The 19752-nt window shown below is 37.2% G+C and overlaps 1 protein-coding gene across 1 annotated transcript; it reads right to left on the bottom strand.

Annotated features, from left to right (window-relative positions):
* Window positions 1-1094: 1094 nt before the first annotated feature.
* Window positions 1095-15940, bottom strand: RB195_021525 (uncharacterized protein; the record flags this gene model as incomplete). The annotated part of the gene is made up of 37 exons (XM_064208315.1): window positions 1095-1234; window positions 1307-1358; window positions 1442-1588; window positions 1645-1749; window positions 3602-3703; window positions 3781-3885; window positions 4750-4839; window positions 4894-5053; window positions 5148-5288; window positions 5405-5545; window positions 5608-5722; window positions 6639-6783; window positions 6837-6902; window positions 7130-7231; window positions 7293-7451; window positions 7552-7655; window positions 7711-7801; window positions 8637-8720; window positions 8776-8887; window positions 9165-9287; window positions 9646-9705; window positions 9774-9862; window positions 9924-10064; window positions 10828-10953; window positions 11802-11863; window positions 12122-12220; window positions 12345-12390; window positions 12759-12845; window positions 12915-12996; window positions 13070-13194; window positions 13271-13359; window positions 13414-13496; window positions 14081-14214; window positions 14798-14932; window positions 15413-15514; window positions 15614-15747; window positions 15826-15940. 37 exons carry the CDS (start codon window positions 15938-15940, stop codon window positions 1095-1097), a joined length of 3993 nt encoding a protein of 1330 aa, XP_064064196.1.
* Window positions 15941-19752: the final 3812 nt, after the last annotated feature.

The raw sequence follows: 19752 nt of genomic DNA, 5'->3' as shown, positions 1-19752 counted from the left end.
TAATCAAGGTTGCATAAATGACTAAAAAAACAAATAACAAAACCAGAATTTCATGTCTTTACCTCTGACAATTTCTTGCTGTTCCAAGCAAATATGAAAGTGTGAATTTTTGAACAGTTTTTCAACTATATATAACCTCAGGCTATGTTCGGCTCTAATTATTTTTTTTTGCGCATATTAGGCGTCTATGTTTTCTCAGTGGTGTACTAGTTTTTGGAGAGATCTCAAAGAGGAATGTCTAATGATACATATATAAGGTGTTCTTAAATCTCTATTCTATAACAAGTTAAGAACAACCGACGGTGGCCGACGCTTCCTCACCGTCACTCGCCGTCGGCTTTTCAATGGTCATGCGCAGTATTGCGATTGTAGGCTAGTTTAAAAGTTTCCTTTATTTTAAGGAACAGATGTATGTTTTCAAACGACCTACCTTGAAGTCAAAATGAATACGAAAAGGATTACTTTGTTAAATGTAAATTTTACTTTACCATTTACTTAAAAAAAAACTTGAAGATTTAAAAGTTTGTAATTTTTCTCAGTTCAACTTGCTAAAAAGTTAAATTTAAAAGTTGTGAGATCCGTGTTGCAAATAAATTCGGAAAAAAGGCCGCACAAGCTAATATAACAAAGTTACCCACAGATCTAAAGAAAGAGTAGAAATTTAGTTTATTGCTGCACAATAGACAAATAGAAATAAATATTTTTTGTTATGAAATGAAATATAATTTTTTTGAGATTGCTTGAGACGAAAATTCGTGAAATATAACAAGAAGGCAAGAAAAATCAATACATAACACATCCATATGAAAATTAATATCTAACTGAAGAGCATCGGAAGAGTTATTATATATTCTGAGAATAAGGATGAAAGGTGGACGCATACACAGATATGCATATATCATATTTATTTATGAGGAAAATTAGCATCTTGACTAAGCTTAGTGGAGACTTATCCGAAGTATGTACAGTTCGAGAGATATAAAAATGAAAGGCTTTACAATCTTTGCGTTAAGGAAGATTTGTGTCGGTACATACATACTTTTGTTCTTAATGAAATTACGAAAATTTTTTGAAACTAACAGGAATATCCTATTTCACAAGGCAGATTGGACCATTTGGTAATAAGTCCCTCGTTTTTGGATTAATTCATCATGAGTGCCTTCTTCGGTAACGACACCGTGTTGTAGAACGAAGATTTTGTCCACGTTTCGAATCGTAGATAAACGGTGAGCAACTGAATACAGAGAATAAACAACAACAAGCCACTAATGAAATCAATAAGTTACAAATTGTAATCATAACCAACTTTGAATACACGTGCAATTTTTTCTAGCTTTCTCGAAAGCTTCTTGAAGAGCCTTAAAAATAATTTACAGAATGTTTCAAATGCTGAGAAATGCGAGTTTGAAAAAAAAATCTAATTTTATATTAGAACGCCCGCCTTTTCACTTGTGCTATCCAAAGCTGCTGTTGCCTCATCCAGAAGAAGAATAGCAGGTTCTCTCACTAAAGCTCTAGCGATGGCGATACGTTGTTTCTGTCCACCAGATAGTTGCGCACCAAATTCACCAACTTCAGTATCGTAACCCTTCAAGAATAGCATATACGTATATGTATTGGTTAAGTTGAAAGATAATAGAGTACCTGCGGAAGTTTCGAGATAAAATCATGGATTTTGGCGAGTTTTGTTGCTTCGATTATTCTTTCCATACTTGGTTTACTTTCCGTCATACCAAATACTATATTTTCCTGAATTCAACCCTGTCTCAACAGCCTCGAGCTTGAAACCAGTGTTCGCAGAATTGCATAGCCCAAGACTGCATCCTATAGTTTTTGAGACCAGCTTCCAGACCCTCGTTCAATAACTTCAGCATGAGATTATTCACATTGTTAAACAGTAAATGTTAAAGGATCGCTATTTGCACTGAAAACGATTTTTTTGAAATATCATTCCCCTCAAACAGAATATTTAACCTCAAAAAATATATTAGACTAGACAGAAAGTCTTGTCACCAATTGTCACTTTTCTGCTTTGTTTCTTTTACTCAACTTACAATAAAAATAATGGATAATATAATCACCATTATTAACTCCAACAGTGTCCCACCTAACGGACAGATAAGCGATCTCCTAGAACTGGGAAGACTGGGAGTCGAAGAATTTCCGCCTGTTCGACTTCTTCAAAATTGGTGAAAATTTTCTTAGCTAGTAAAGCTCGGCCGGAACAAGTGGTAGTCTGAGGGGACAAGGTCGGGAGAAGAGAGGGGGGGGGGGATGTAGCATCGAGTCCCAACCTAACTCCACCAGTTTTCCATGAGTCTCCTTAGCTACATGGGGCCTAGCGTTACCGTTATGGAGAAGGTGCACCGAAAGTCGTCTCGGCCGTTTTTCTCTAGCGGCTGATGCGAGCTTCTGGAGCTGACTATCGCATATGCAAACGGTGACGGTGTGGACTTGTGGGAGCAGCTCATAAAACAGCATTCACCTCGAATCCCAGAAGCAACAAAGAAAACACTTCTTGGGATGGAGCCCCGATTTCGCTTGCATCGGCGGGTCTTCCCCTCGAGGGAGCAACACGGCACTGTGCGCGTTAGAGTCGTAGAGGACCCAACTCTCATCTCCAGTAATAAAATATCGGAGAAACTTTTTTATATCCGGGTAAACCGGGTGCCATCCGTCAAGGTGTGAGGGATCCATCGAGCCAGCACTCTTCTGTAGCCGAGGACCTAGAGGCGATTGACGACTCTTGGATGGCTACACCCGAATATTTTCGCAAGACTGCAGGTGATAATCTTCGGATCCTCTCTGACAGCGTGGAGAATGGCGGAGTCTTCGACAGTGTGGGGAATCGCGACCGGAGCTTGTCTTCGAAGTCGGTGTTTCCGCTTGCGAAGAGACCGAACCAAGGCTTGACAGTCTGGATGGTAGTAATGTCCTCGCCTAATCTGCTGTTGATGTTGCGGGCTGCTGCCGTTGCTTTAATACCGCACCACCATTCATAGAAGATGATAGCTCGAAGTTGCTCTTGCTTGGTTGACATCATGATAAAAGTTAAAGGCATCACCCCACGAATCTGAGGCGGTGCAGATTTCAGGTGGAGTATTCGTATACGGGATGGGAGACTACGGAGAGGGAGGTGATTCCGTCCATTTCTTCCTAATTGCCGTAAAAAACGGCCAGGAAGATGCGGCGCCGCACAAAGCTGGCGCGCTCCAACCGTACCTCTTGTAGAAAACAGTGCGCCAAAACGCCTAAAGCCGTAGCCTCCGGGCCGTTTTTTTACGGCAATTAGGAAGAAATGGACGGAATCACCCATCTCCCATCCCGTATACGAATACTCCACCTGAAATCTGCACCACCTCAGATTCGTGGGGTGATGCCTTTAAGGAGGGCCCCCGGCTATATATACTTATTGCGAAGAAGCTTCGAGAATGTTCTACAGCCACAACATGGTGCAACATGGGCTCCACCTAGAAATGGAAAGTTCTGGAAATTTCGAAAAATGGGTTACAAGACCTTCTCTCCAGCCTAATATTTAATAGGCCAAGCATGGAATAGTATAGATTTGAACAAATTTAAAAACTCTTGTGTTTCCCCCTACCTTTATTGTGAATGAAAATAAAGTAGGCTCCTGTTCAACACCCACAACCAAGCGCCGTAGATAAGCTGGATTGATTGTATTCACATTGTTCTGGTCTAAGAGCTGAATATGTTCGTAACTTGTATTAATAAGCACATTAATGATGCAACAAGATTTTTTAAAGAAAGCACAATACTTACTATTTCGCCATCTGTTACATTGTACATTCGCTGGATCAGCGCAAATATTGAGCTTTTCCCTGATCCTGATGGACCTACTATTGCAACGGACTGACCCTTTTCTATCTGTAATAAGAATATGTTGTTCGATAATAATTTCTGTTGGTCTGCTCATGACCTCATATATGTAAAACTTATACATGCGACGTTCTCATAAATTGGTGGAAGCAATTTTTCTTACAGACTTGCCTTTTTTGAACTATTTCTAGGGTAGTTATGGAACACTGTGTCACGTAAACTGAGATGCAACTACCGAGGGCGAAGGGCAACTGTTGAAAGATAAGTAAACTACCAATAATTCGAAGTACTATTTTTCCTCTTTCCGCTCTTCTCACTAAAATAAATAAATAAGTAAATATATATATATATGTTGGAGTTTCGAGACGAGTTCACAAAATATTGGTCTTCTGACTTCAAGACATCACCGGACCAATTTGGTGTGGTATGAATTTTCGTTGGAGTATACCTATATCGGGTCGTAGATTATGGATACAGGCGTGGTTCTACTAATCTTTCTCTTCATTACTGTAAACAGACGGCTTCGGAGTGCTGTTCCTTACAACGTCCTGTATTGCAACGCGCCGCTCTTGCGCCCCGCCCCCGCCTTCGATTCGTCGGATGTAATGACTTGTCCATCGAGGCGTCCGAATGGATTTTCGACGAATCGCAGGCGGAGACGGGGCGCAACGGTGGCGCATTGTAATAGAGGACGTCGTAAGGAACTATATTTCCGAAGCCGTCTGTTTGCAGTGATGCAGGGAGAGAACCACTCCTGTATTCATAATCTGCGACCAGATGTAGGTATTCCCCAACGAAAATCCATATCACGCCAGATTCCTGGGGTGATCCCTTTAGGGCCAATGTTCATTTCATTTCACAAAAAAGGGTTAGCTTTATTTCAAGACTATGCATAAAGCAAACAGCTATCACCTGAATATTCAATCGGTTAAGTATGGGAACCACCGGGCGAGTTGGATATCGGAACGACACATTATTAAGAGTGATAGTTCCCTCTAGTTTCTAAAAGAAGCATATATGATGAGAACAATCACATAAACTCGTAAAACTCTTTACAGGTCGCTGTCCTGTCTCAGTGAGGTTGTCGATATCAGAGGATGTTTCTGTCATAACATCGACCACGGTCTCAGCAGCAATTCGGGCCTTAGAAAAATCCGAAACAGACGCGACCAACTGAGAGAAGAAATTTGCTCCGAATTGTGTCAGAAGAACAACCCTTTAACAGGATTATTTTCACGTGAATGAGATTCAAAGATTATTAGGTCATTAGCCAAGTACTGTAGTTGGTTTAGTTGAGCTGAGGCACTTACCTCATGTAGTCAAACACAGAAATTTCGTTGTTAAGCATCATAACCTTCCCTAGGTACAACGTTATAGCAATGAGAATGTATGTAAACGAGAATTGACTGGCGAATACAAGAGAAGAAATCATAGATTGACGCTCCATTGCCCTAAGAATAATTTATGTTCCTAATTTTTTCATTCTGCGAATTGCAACATTCTGAACACAGGTTCTATTTGTACAGCAGCTTAGTTGGTATCTTCCAGAAAAAAGAGAACAACTCACAAAATGAGTGGATTAAGTGTTTCATTAAATGTAGAATAAAAATGCTCCTGCAGATTATACGCTTTGATCGTAGCCATATTCGAGAGAACAAGACTTGCTAAATGTGCTGTTTTGTGCTCTTCGTTGGTCATTTCCCTCTGCCTAAGAGAAAGAAAAGAATGAAGAAATGCTTGTGAGGAAGGAGTTGAAGAGTTTTTCTGCACCTTTTTGTTCCTTCCCTGATTTGCACAATTCGAATAATGAAATAGGCGGGAAATTGAAATGAACACAAAAGTGCCATTTTCCAATTTATATACATGGCAACAATGAAGGAGAACACTAAAATGTGACGGATCTTTTAATCATTAGAAAATTCCAGAAGGTATTCATTCCTTAAACGCTAGTCGATTTGTTCACTCTCATATGTTTTATATTAGATCTTTTCCTCATATGTTCTATGTTCCCTATCTTCTATATTCTATCTTTTAAACACTGAAAATCAATGGATCAACGCCCACGAAGATGCACATATATTGAATCTTAAAGTATTATAGTTGAGTAATCCTGCAAAACTGTGCCCTAACATTACTATCATGTGTGGGTGGACTAGACGAAAGTCGTTTCAGATACCAACTAACGACTGAACAACAACATTGTTTTTCCTTATAATTTGAAAAGGAGCCACTGTCAAACATTGGGATTTTTTTGAATTGTACTTTGGGATTGTATTGATAGAACTTGACAATGTAGTGACGTTTAGAAAAAGTTGTTCCAAAACGTTTCAAGTAAGAGACCTTGCTGAAAGGTTACGTTTTTACATTGCATTGCTATTATTACAACAGTTTATTGTTCATGCGAAAATCAGATGACTACTGTTTGACAAAACTAATAACTGTCCTTGCACACGTGACGGAAATCTGAATGAAACGGAAAAGAAAGTCTTCTTTTTTTCATGAGTTTACGAAAACGCTGCTGTGCATCAGAGTTCGACCTCAGAAAAAAAAAACTGAAGTTTACAAATTTAGTTTGTATCGTAAATGTACGAATGTGTTGAATTACAGTAAGAAGATTGTACATTTTCAATACATGCTGAATAATCAGTGTAGCTGATCTTCCACTAAAATGAAAAACGCCGAGAAGTTCCCTTGCTCGGGACGGAAAAATCAAATACTGTCAATTTTTGCTATTGATAATAGCAAGAACAATTGAAGGATTGTGGCACTGTTATAACTTTTAAGCTACAAATTATGAGTACCTGGACAAATAATAGCCGGAATTAGTATGTCTAGTTTGGCTTCCATGATTTTGTTCAAAGCTGACGTAGTATTTATAATTTTGTGTAATAGTCGACCTGGACTGTTTCGCTCTTCATCGAAAAAAGCGCAGCCTTTTCGCATTATCTGAAACGTGGATAGAAAAGGAAAGTTTCTTTATGAAAAAATTACTATCATACCATTCTAAACATCCTTAGTCTCATGTATGAGCAAAATCCCTGACCAAAAAGTGCTATGAAGAGTCTCTGGAAGAAGAATATTCGTCCGAGAAAGTAACAGTCATTTAAAACTCATTCACAACCACAATATCTGCATGAAATTTTGAAAAATCACTATTCTATTTTTAGTATAAAACTTACGCAATAGTAGAATCGACACAATCAATCATAGATAATCGTAGAAGTTTAGAATTTTCGCAAAAGTGTTTGTTCATTCTTTCATTCATTACAGGGATGAAAAGAAGGTCACTCACTCCAAGCGCTTCAAAAATTGTTTTGATAATAATTAGTGATGTGTACACAGCTGCTACAGCAAAAATCCTATCCGTTCGGTCCTCCGCCGCTACTATCGACACCTTTAAAAAGTATTTGGTAACTCATAACGTTTTAAATTGGAGCCAAAAAATACAAGATAACCTCGAGTACAGATGCAACCTCAAAACAAATGAGGAGATAGAACAAGGCTCTCAAAACTGTTGTTGGAATTGCACCACCCAGAAGAGAATATCCTTCACGATATCCAGAGATAAGTTCATAAATAGCACCGTGGTTGTCGACCTTTCCAGGCAGCGCTAGCTGAAAAAATGCAGTTCATTCAAAATGTGGCCCACATGCCGGGATTGGTAAACACTGAAAAACTAAAGTAAGTGAACTCCTGCAGACGTTGTTCACTAACATGGTGATCCTCTTCTTTCAAGTCCTCCATCACATCCATTTCAATATTCGCTCCAACATGCGAGTACATGTAATCCGCACGCATAGATAGTTTTCTAGTCATTACTGTGGCAGTATTCTTCATGAGTAATTCAGTAGGAGAAAATTTCAGGAATCTTACCAGTTAGAGCAAGTTTTTCCGTGTTGGCTGCCTCACCTAAGGGATGATAGGATGTGCTGGTTTTTCTGTTGATCTGACTATCACCAAAATCCTGACAAATACGAAAATTTGAGTGGAAATTTCTTTAACCACGAAACTGGGGTGGAACGAATTTCAGGTGGAGTATCCATATACGGGGTCGTAGATTATGGAGACCGGGGTAGTTCCGCTCCTTTCTCCCTGAATCACTGCAAGCAGCCGGCCTCTCAATGCTGTTTTGTACGATGCCTTCTATTGCAGCGCGATACCCTTGCACGTGTAGCGTCCCTTACTGCCTATCGGGGTAGTCCGAATTGATTTTCGACGAATCGCAGGGCGGAGGAGGCGCAAGAGGTGGAGCCTTGCAATAGATGGCGTCGTACAAATCAGCATTGCGGAAGCGGCTGTTTACAGCGATGCAGGGAGAGATGGCGAAAATACCCCCGTCTCCATAATCTACGACCCTGTATACGTATACTTCACCTGAAATCCGCACCACCTCAGATTCGTGGTATGCTGCCTTTAAGAGAAGTAATTTGTACAAAGAAAACTAGAAAAACTACAGGATGGCCACGTGGACGGTAGATGGGCTCCTATCTACTTATGATCTCTTTGCGTCTTTACACAAATGAAAACTTTACACAAGCATCCAAATATTTAGAATGAAGGAAAAACCCTTCTTACCATTGACATCATTTAAAAATGTATACCTGTACAGGCTGCTTTGGAAGATTCAGCGTCAAAGTTACATGGATCCAAATAAAGAGTTTTGAGAAGTGAAAGAATCTAAGGAGATTCCACATATACAATCCCAAAGAAATCCCAGTATAGTCAGTTCTTGTGAATCACGAGAGACCATTTTTGGAGGGGAAAGAATCTATAACTATTCACCAAAGGTGAAACGTTACCATTTCCGATCTGTAGTGTGTCCCAACTGATGGAGTGAAGGTAGGGACGCTGAGCAGAGAATCCATGCGCTGATGATTATATAGCTGAAAAATAACTCAATTCTACAACAAATGAAGCGAAATTAACCCTGCTACTTACCTTCTGAAATGTTCCATCTTCTTTCAGTAAAAGCTCTTTCGCTGGTCCTTCCTCAACAACCTGCCCTTCTTCCAGAACAATGATACGGTCACATTTTCTTATGGCAGACATTCTGAAAAAAAATCCAGTGTCGATACGTTCCTAACGTGAATAGTAAGTTAATCAGAAGTGGTTTGATTCCATGTAAAGGTGAGCTCTACTTCCACTATTTTGCATTTTATGGTATCAAAAAAGGAAAAAAAAACTCTCATACGGTACCCTAATGACATACATTTTTTTAAAGATCATACAGTGGAATACAGTAACGACATTTATGCAAGCTGTTGAACGAAGCTCAGATAAGAAGTCACTTCTGCGGACCTTGACTTATTTTTACTGATTACACAAACCTGTGCGCTATAGTTATCGTGGTAATTCCTTCAGATGCGAGATCAATAGCGTTCTGAACCTCTTCTTCGTGTATATGATCCAGAGCTGATGTTGCTTCATCAAACACCATGACGACCGGCTTCCTTGGATATTTATTACTATTCAAAAGAACTATTCAAAACTGTTAGATATTATATCTTCTAATCGTAGTTATAACAATTTATACACGGTTAAATAAGAAGTCATGGAAAATCCTTATTATCGTAATTAGCCTGAAACATATTGATCATCCTGTATCGTCGGGTCACTTAGTCATATCATAGTCTAATACATTGCAGCATCAAGTAGTTTAACATGTATTCTATAGAAATTTGTTTCAAATGATGCAGTTGTAAAGATGTTGTCGTTCTTGTCGATCATGGATCGAATAAAAGATCATGGACCTTTAGGAGCTCCTATTCAACTAATTATTTAAAGGAATTCGATATTTTGAGGAATCACCTGATTACCGCCCGTGCGATGGCAATGCGCTGTTTCTGACCACCAGATAGTTGCAATCCTCTTAAACAAATTCATATTTATTCACCCGACAAATAAATATGTAATGGTACGGTATCACGGTGTACGACCTGTCACCGACTCTGGTCTGCATCCCTTGAGGTAATGAGTTGATGAACTGCCATGCTCCTACTTTTCGCGCAGCTTCATTGATTTCTTCCTAAAATCCTACTGTTCACTAACAAAAAACGGAGACTATGCAAAAAATGGACATAATCAACCTGAGTTGCATCTAGTCTACCGTATCGTATATTGTCACCGATGGTACCATCGAATAGGACAGGTTCTTGTGAAACAAGAGAGCACATTCCACGAAGATCTTCCGGACAAAGCTGCTTCAGGTTTTTATCATCAATAAAGATCTATAACAGAGCAAATAATACAGAAAGTTGAGAGGAACAAATTGGAACTGAGAATAATGATGCAACATTCTTATACATTTTCCGGCTTTCGTGAGCATCCTGGTATTTTGTACAGAAAGGTAAAACACCAAAAACTCAAATTACATCGAAAAATTTTGCCAGTTCTGTTACATTTACATCAGTATCAGATGCATTTCGAGTGCTTCTGATTTTTCAATGTGAAAAAATGATGCTATTAATAACTGCGGCAGCTGATGCTCTCTGGATCTAATTGTAGATGTATAAAAAAGCAGGGATATTGCTAAATTGATGTCGAGCGAAAGACAGTAAGTGTAATCAAACTTTCACTCCTTTCTCTGTAGACTAATGGTTGGCGAAAATTTCAGGATTCGTCATTTTCTCAGCTGTGACAACGTGGAATTAATGTCATATGCTTCCTAAAAAAGAAACTGAGCACTAGCATAAAACATCTAAATATCGAGTCTCAGTCAAAATTTAGAACCTAGCCATGTTTCACAACCAAGAAAAATGTGATTAGAAGTAACTAAGAAGTTACGTATCATTTTATCATTCATGTATCATTCCTACTTTAATTTTATAATTTTAATTTTATTTTATTAATTTCCTGGTGTTTATCCATTCCATTTTTTCAGATCTCGATGTGCGCGTAAAGACTATTCATTTTCATTTAGTTTGTAGAAGTGAACTTCAACTATGGATATCGTGTATTCTTGGTCCACGTACAAATCCAGGAATCACGAACCGCTCCACTATCAGGATCGTAGAATCGCAAAAGAAGTGCTGTTATGGTGCTTTTACCCGAACCACTCGATCCTACTAGTGCAATTTTCTCTCCAGCTTTGACTTGAAATGTTAGTCCATTGAGAACCTTAAAATAGATTTTAAGAAAATATGATTGCTAAATTATAACAATAGTAGAAAATAATAGTAGAACCTAAATGTAGAAAACAGAGAGCGAAAAAATAAGTGTATTTATAGAATATCGTTATGTATTGCTCCTCATATTAACTCTTCTTACCTCTTTTTTTTGGGGAATATGACGTTACCCTATCGGCACTACTGTTGACATCACCATTATTCCTTCAATTCTCTTTCGTTTTTGCTTCCTATCTCCTACCTCTTCTCCAACTTTAATTTTTTGGTATGCTAGCTCCAACCAACATTAGCGTTACGATCCCTAGTAGTGAATCCTCAGCGAAATCGCCGAGCATCAGATTTTAATCCGTTCTTTGCGCGGACAGTTGTCACGTCGTACTCTCACTTCCATTTCTGTTTGCTCTCGATCGAATCCAGGATAGTTTTGTCCGTGCAAGTTTGGCGCACATAAACCCTAACCCAATTTGATCTAGATATAATCGCTGTATCTGTTCTGAAGCCTTTGAACCTTCAAGGATGCCCCAATTGGCTCATTTCCTCTGATTTTGATCTAGGTGGAGACAGCAGATCAAAATCGATCTGTTACTGGCTGTTATTCTTGGGAGGTCGTCTTTGCTTATCCTAACGTTTCTCATTTCTCATCATTCATACCTTCTTTTTTTATTGCAAAGAAAGTATTTCGAATTTTAGTTATCATTACAAGGTCAGTTTGCTTCGATAAAGTTGTTTTCTGCATGTGTTCTAACCTTTATCCTTTTCGAAGGTTAAAAATCAAAAGGAATTTGTTTCCTTAAGGTAATAAACCTTTTGATAAAAACAAAAGGGATGTTTGAAAAGTACCTTTACATCTGGTCTGCTTGGATAACTGAAATGAATATCACGAAAATGAAGAGCTCCTTTTCCTGAAAAAAACAAACAAACAAACAAACTCTGGGTCCAATGTTAAAGTATGAACATCATTTTTTGTTGATACACGTTCTGCATTAATTTCAGTACTGCGACTGATTGCAATTTCTCTCTCACTTCTACTTAAATGTCCTCCCAATATTACTTCATGGTTTCAAAACGATCGTATTCGTGAGGATGAGGTCAGACTTTAGAACTTTCCTTATAAATTGCGCGAGAAAAAAAGCCGTTCAGAATTACAAAGGAGGGCTTACCCGCGACGTCGGTGCTTTCCTCACGCCTCTTCGGAACTGGTAGATGTTCCCCTCCTTTCGAAGCAGATCCGTAACCTGTTTCGATTTTGGGGTTTTCTTCTAAAAAAAAAGCTTGACCGCACTTCACTTGTGATAATGTTGAATAAGAAAAGTTTCCTCCCTAAAATTTCGCAAATGTGGGAAGCGTTTCGTCGTGAGGTTGATGCGCCGTTTATGTGGAAACCGATGGAAATCGACGTGACACACATGTACAGCATGTTGATAGCGAGCTAAAAGTCATCCCTCTGGGTGAATAAATTTTTTGTTTTGTGATCAGACTTGATTGTTCAAGTTATTAATACTTGATTCTTGATTTTTTCTCTATTTTATGGATCAGGTTAGAAGAAATAATCAAATTTCTTATTTTACATGCTTTGTATTCATACAAATACAAGTGTCGAATCTTTAGATGCCATGTCGTATCATTTGAATCCCATTCAGATTTCGAATACTAGAGATAATTTTCGATGTGAAACAATGACAAAAAACACACCTTTTCCAGAATTCTCTCTTCTCATTGCGTGAATTTTTCAAAAGTGACAAAAAACATAATTATTTATGTTCGCTCAAATATCTTTATAAATCGAGGATATCGCACCGCTGCTAATCTTCCAGGCGAATGATCGGCAACTCTCCATATTCCGTAGCATAAAGCAGCAGTAAAAATTAGTTCAGTTAGCAAAATCTAAAAGATATTCCTTGTTTTTTTCCTTTTGCGAACAAATGATTTGTGGATGAAAAGGAAACTATTCACCTGCGTTAAACTGTCATAAACAGTTGAAGAACGCAAGCGTGTCTCTACTAATTTATCACATTCTTTAGACAGTCGTTCAAACCTGAGAAAATCAAACCACTAAAGAATGTGTTGGTCGAAAACGTGAAATGAGATGAAGAATAAACTATAATCACTTATTAATTGTTTGTTTTTGAGCAGCAAAACTGATCACGGTTCGAATACAACTGAACGTTTCATTCACCAAATTACTGATTTTATTTTGTAAATCCACTTCTTGATCGACAGTTCTTGAAAACCACTGGAAGCAATCCCGTATTGTACATGATTAATACGACATAATACAACAGAAAACAGTAAAAGAATAAGACTGTCACCTTACTAAATAGTATTCGACTTGCAATCAGCAACGGAATCGCGGAACACATAAAAAGTGTTACATCCCATTGAATATATATACATACAGCTGAATCTAAGAAATTATTTAATAATGAAATAATGATTGAAGCAAAGAAAACACCTATGTTAACGAATAAGTACGTTGAAATGAAGAGTACCATTGGGATGTTGTCAGATATACCATTGTATATAGAGTCTGTATATCTGAAAAATATTTTGTGCATAACTCATTCATAATTTTTGATATGTCATCAATTGGGATCCCATACAGAATTTCAGCTTTTTTTTGTCCTAACCTCTCCTTGTAATTTTTAAAGCTGTGATTAAATTTTATTTGTTAACATAGCAGTTTAAGGGAATTTCAAAAACAAGAAAGAAATTAAGGCATACTGAAAGAGGCAAAAAATTTATAAAAGAGGGAACTAGTTATAGTTTGCGCTGAATGAGTTCAATCAGATGAGGCGCTTCGATTTAAATAGGCCTAGGCAAATAAGGTGAGAGTGTGAAACAGAGGAAAACGGTGAGTTGCAGTAGACACATACTGACGCTTTCTATTGAAATGATCCCCATATTTTTTATCTCATTTTTTAAGAACTCTTTTTATATGCTGGTGCAAAATTCGACCCTTGTGCTGACCGTTATGTTCGTGATCACGACGCATTCGAAGCAGCTCTCTTTGCAAGTATAAACGTGAAGAAAAGATTGACTTATTTTGTGATTGTAAGGGAAAAAAAATTGTTACCTTGTGACAAGTCGTCTCAAAATACGAGAATGAGATGGTAACGTACTCCTGAAGCATTGTTGCCATCTGCCCGCTTTGTCGGCATTCCAGCCATGACACATCCATATGAAGCATCTTCCGGATGTATATCCGCCTTATTCGGAACACTTGTCGAATCCCGGAAACTTCCCATGCTAATCTCTGAAAAAGTAAGGTTTCTGTTTATCTGTGCCCTTAAAACAATAAAAAAGTCAGGAGGATGGATATCTTTCATACTACTCTTTTTAACACCTTTCTTCCAATAAATAAAAATTTAGTCCATAGTATTATTAAGGGGGGCTTTTGATGTTGAACTCCCAGCTGTGGGAGTCAGAACATGGCTTGCAAATGTCATAAGAAACCTTTCGCACAGTTTCAGGAGTGATAGTCAGGAGTGGTAGGCGTCAGCAGCACTTAAGGGATCAGTTTACCCAACGAGACAACAGCTTACACCTATAGGACTGGAGGATCAAAAACTGGATTTCATTACTTGTACGGGTGTAAACGGTAGTCTTATAGCTTTATTCGTCCTGTAGTTTACCTTACGCAGTTTCATTTTCATTTCAATCCTAAGTGTGCAAATAGTTGCCTCTAGTTCACCAATATGCTTCGGAGGGCTTTGATTCCTCAAAATGGAAGTGGTATTTCACGGCCCACTATTATTTTTAAAGACCACATAAACCCATAAAATGATATTCAATTTTAAAAGCAAGATTTTAAATACGAAAATAGATTTGTGGCTAACCTGTATAAAAGCGGCGATGAACATGGTTATGGATAATGATACCATAGCGATACAAGCAGGTGTTGTTGAAGAAGAGAAATCCTCATCAATAACTGAGTTATTCAATGCAGAAGAACCGTCAAGTCGTAATTGTTCCTAATTCAAATTCAATTCAAATTTTAAGAGTTTGATGAGGAAAGGTGTAACATTTTCTTCATATGATCCTTCCCTAATTCTTCATTTAACACAGAACTCTAATATGTCAGTTAGGTTTTGCTTCTCTCAATCAAAATCAATCAAAACCAAATTAAATGAAAAAAATAAAATAAAGAGTTTAATTACTTGAAATATCATATATTTGAAGGATGTAATACTTCCTCAGACTACATCCTTGCGTAGCTCAAAATGCCACAATATTGTTTACAAGAAAATTTTTGGGGACAATCGAACAGCCGACGTCAAGTTGAGTTTGCACCGTAGATGAGATTACGACCAACGCTTAAGAAAAAAGGGACAAAAAAGGAAAGAATTTCCATGGTACAGAGCCGTATAGAAGGTTTTTGAGAAATTGTTGAAAATGCACAGACATAATTAGAAAGACTGAAAAAAAGTAAATAAAATACTAATTTTGCGCACCTCGCGTTCTATAGAAAATGAAACGAAGTTGCCCATAACGAGCCAAACGAAAGGAGGAATACCAGCTTGAAGCAGAGCACAAGTAAAACCAACTGCCATAAGCTATAACATTTATGGACATTAGAGAAATTTGAGAGAGTTTTCCATCAAAAAAAAATCCAGAAAAATTCTGAACTTCTTGTAGACTATAAGTCGACATGCCTTAATATCAGTTTGGTCCGAAAACGCATACAAAGCAGCAAAAGACGACAGGAAACCTCCTCCATCTTTTTTCGAGTCTTTCATGTCTAAGTCAATGGATAACGCTTTTCCAGAAGCTTTCTCGGAGTTGCGTTCTTAAGCTTAACAAATAAAGGCGGGAACGACTGGCACTGTTTATCAGTTCCACTCGCTGAAAATTGTTTTCTCAATACCTTTGCTGTTCTTCTGTGGTTCTTCCGCATGCAAATCTTCAGTGCCGTGGGCTTCATTCTTTTTCGATGCAGTCATACTCTTATTTTCATTTTCACTTGTATCCTTGTTAAGCATCCATGAAATTAGAATCACTGCCAATGAATTAATCAATAAGTATGTAATGGCGAGAGTTTATGTTAAAATGGTAATTTTTTAAACGCAGAACAAATAACACAATTTTCGTGGATTTGGAGGAAAGCGATAGAAGAATTGAGGAGAAGAAAAGTGGAAAATTTACTATAATTCAATTTTTTCCCAAATATTTGAATTTTTTCAATAAAAAAAGAATAGTTTCGCTATCATTATAGAGCAGATATGTATGTTATATTGTAAGAATTGTTGTTTCATTTTCTTTTTACGTGAATGCGGGTGCATCGATCTCACTTCGTATGACCTTCAGTGCAGGACGGCGACAAATTAGGACTTAATGAGACGACAAAGCCAGAGTGTTTTTTTTTAATTATTAGATGAAATGATATTTGATAAGTGATGTGCCCATTTGCGACAGACGCGGACAAGAAGACAAAAAAAAATCAACCTGTTGTCTGGAAAAATTGCACGGAATTCAACCATTTGATGGTTGAGAGGGCCTTTAGTTCAAAAATATAAAACTCAAGTTTAAATTTTTAACAAAAATCAAACTGTATTTAATATTTTGCAGTTGTTAATTATAAACAATAAGCGTATCAATTAAGCAGCAATGCTTTATTTTCTTACAATAAGTTGAGTCTAGTTGAAGGATGTGGAGGTTTTTCGCACGTTTATTGTTTGTGTGAAACGTTTTTTTTTTCTTTTAATATATATATATTAATATATTCAAGGTAAAAGTGTACATTAGAAGTGAGAAAAAACCTTAAAAATGATACTTGTTTGAAATGGACATTTGATTTGAAAAACTAGTGCTTGTTTCAAAACATTAAAAAATTCTTTTTGCATGCAACGTTGCAAATGCAATGTTAGTCGTGTTGCATTTGCAAGAGATGAAAGAGAAAAAGAAGAACTAGGACAAATGGACTTTTTGGATATCATAGAACCCGAAACCGATGTCTCTCACTCATCAGCTGCTTGTGCATGGATTTGCCAAGTTTTTAGTTTTCTTTTTGTAATCCACTAAGATATGTGATTTATCCACTGGCAAAGTGAGTCTGGAATTATTGTCCTGCTTTGTGATTCATCTGTCTTCAAGAAAAAAAGAGTAACCTATCTGGAATGCCCTACCTTAATGAACATTGAAAAAGCAACGTGATGTAATTAAAGAATTAAGAGTGGTTCCAGTCCATGATGGTTGAAGAGAATCCTATTTTTACAAGAAATAGAAAATTTAGCAAGCACTGTGCACTACGTAGTTTTTCTACAAATTATGTGTACAGAGAAACCCCTCTTCCGTTGAGCAAATTAAAAACCTGTGAAAAATCAACACCGTAGGCAAATTTTTAGAAGCAGAAAACAGGTTGTAAAAATATAAAGAAAGGCAAATCTTCACTCTATGTTTGTCATACAACAATAAAAATACAAGTAATGTTAATAATCGTAAGTAGACAACAAAACGCTGGAAAAAATAACATGTTTGATTGCTATAGGTTGTTCAACACTATGTAAGCTGTGCAATATACTTCTACATTTTTTGAAATTGAGAAAATTTTTTAAGTAATTTAATGAGAAAAAGACGAACAAAAACCAGGATCAGGACGCAATCGTTATGTTGTTGTAATTGTAATTGTCAGTGACAGTTTCTAGAACGATTTTGGAAATAGTTTGACCTTTAAAGACCTTTTAAAGACCTACTGTAAGTTTTAAGGACTATAGCAAAGGAAAACCAACATCCAGTTTCATTCAAGAAAACGGAACATTTGTTTGAAGAAAGTAAAAGGATTGGACTATATTGTGGATTGCATCATTTGTCAGCTTTCCTGATTGTCTATTTTGCGTGAAGAGTGTGTCCAGAAAGGAAAAACCTTGAAAATTATTTCTGCAAAACATCACTGATGTCTCAGAACGTCTCATGTCAGACGTATACCGTCTGTTCCAAAACTGGAATGAGCGTCCCCGTCTGATAAACGTTTGTTGACATTTGGTCAAAATGAAAAAGTATTTTGTAACATTAAGAGAGCCGAACGAAACACCGAATGAGTGAATTCTGTGAGTGCTCAATCTGTGACAGAATGAGTGATTCAGAATAAAAAAAAATGAAAATGAATGAATGAAAAGAGAGAAAGAAAGTGATACAGAATGAGTGATTCAGAATGTGAAATTTTACATTTCATAAATACCCTATCATGAACGTTTTAAGTGCACAGAAATAACAACTTCAAGGAAACCGTGCCCTAAAATAAAGCGTTTACTATGAGCATATCGGAGATGGAAGTAGCCGTGAATTTTGTTAGTTCTACAAAATGTTAGGAACCTACAGAAATCCCTCAATTCATAGAAGAGCTATTTTAAGGATGCCTTTTTGCTGGAGTATTGTAAGGGCTATTGATATTTTTGTAGACCATATAGAAGGCGAAGATGGGATTTACTGCCGTGCTCAGCGAAAATTATTTTAGGAAGTATAAATTAAGTTTTTTTTAATTGGAATAATCTATTACGGCTTCCATTTAAATTTTATTGCCAGCAATATGAATTTGTAGTTAAAAATCTGTTTCGGAAGATCTCCTAAAAGGAGATGTTCATTCAGAGAAAAATACATTATTTTCACATGATTCACTCAAGGAGAGCAGCTTCAAATGAATATACGGTTTTCCCAAAAGTATACCCTATAAGAATGCCTGATTATGCGTAAAATAAGAATAGAAAAGGACACAACTCCGAAAAAAAAACAAGAAAAAAATCTCTTTCGACATGATCTACCACAGCACTGCTTCAATTATACGCTAGAATTCCTTGGAAAAGACAGAAATTCATTAATAAATCTGCACATAGATTATTCGTCTGGAGAGAGTAATGACGAGGTGGAATTGCAAAGAGATATAGATTTTAATTTCTTATTGGAAAATAATTATTAATGCTCGCAAACTCAGTGCATTTTAAATTTACTTCTTCCAAAAGAAAATAAAATGTTTGACATAAGTGTGAATTATTGGGAGAGGATATTTATGGTGGTCAAAGTTCTCATTTCGATGGCGACTTCGAACAATGGGTGAATAAGGAAGAAAATTCTTATATTCAAAGCATTGGAAGGATGAGACAACTATTTAGCACAGTGTGAAAATAATTAAGTGAAATCTATGGTTAACAAGATGAACAGTCAAAAATGACAAGGTTAAAAATGACCCTATTCATATTAAATTTGGTTGCTCACGTGGGCGGGAGTGAAAGAAATTCTTCCTAAAACCGATCCTATGTTACATATTGATCCTGCATTTCCTGAATAATGTTTCTGTGCCATTTACTATGATGAAAATAGGTTTTGCATTGATAGAATCAGCCTGAATGACGAGGGAAAGGTCCGGGATACGATGTGTAGGTTTTTGTAGCCATAGTCGACTGCGCACGGTGTTCGTCACAGGAATTGTGGCTGGACAGCGAAGGCTGTTGGCGCCGTGCGCTTTTTTCATCCAATATCGTTTGTAATTCAATAGAACTCTTCAAGATACGTACTCGCTTCACTTTTTTACCGTCTTCACCACAAGGGCGAGACATGTGCATACGAATTTTATGATTTTAGCCTAAAATGAATAAGAGCAAGAATGGATATTTTTTACATTGTGGATGATAGTAAGCCACGAAATTCTTGTCAAACTTTTCTAAACATAAGTGTTTGCTTTCGTTACTGCCATGTTAAGGAAATAAAGACAAATTTGTTAAAAAAAACAACCCAATGGTTTTGAAACAAAGCATGATTGAAGGATGTGTGGCAAACTAAATGCGAGCATAACCCAAAAATT

Source organism: Necator americanus, chromosome X (assembly GCF_031761385.1).
Source record: "Necator americanus strain Aroian chromosome X, whole genome shotgun sequence".
NCBI lineage: Eukaryota > Metazoa > Nematoda > Chromadorea > Rhabditida > Ancylostomatidae > Necator > Necator americanus.
The sequence above is the reverse complement of the archived record's forward strand: the minus strand, read 5'-3'. Positions and strand labels throughout refer to the sequence as shown.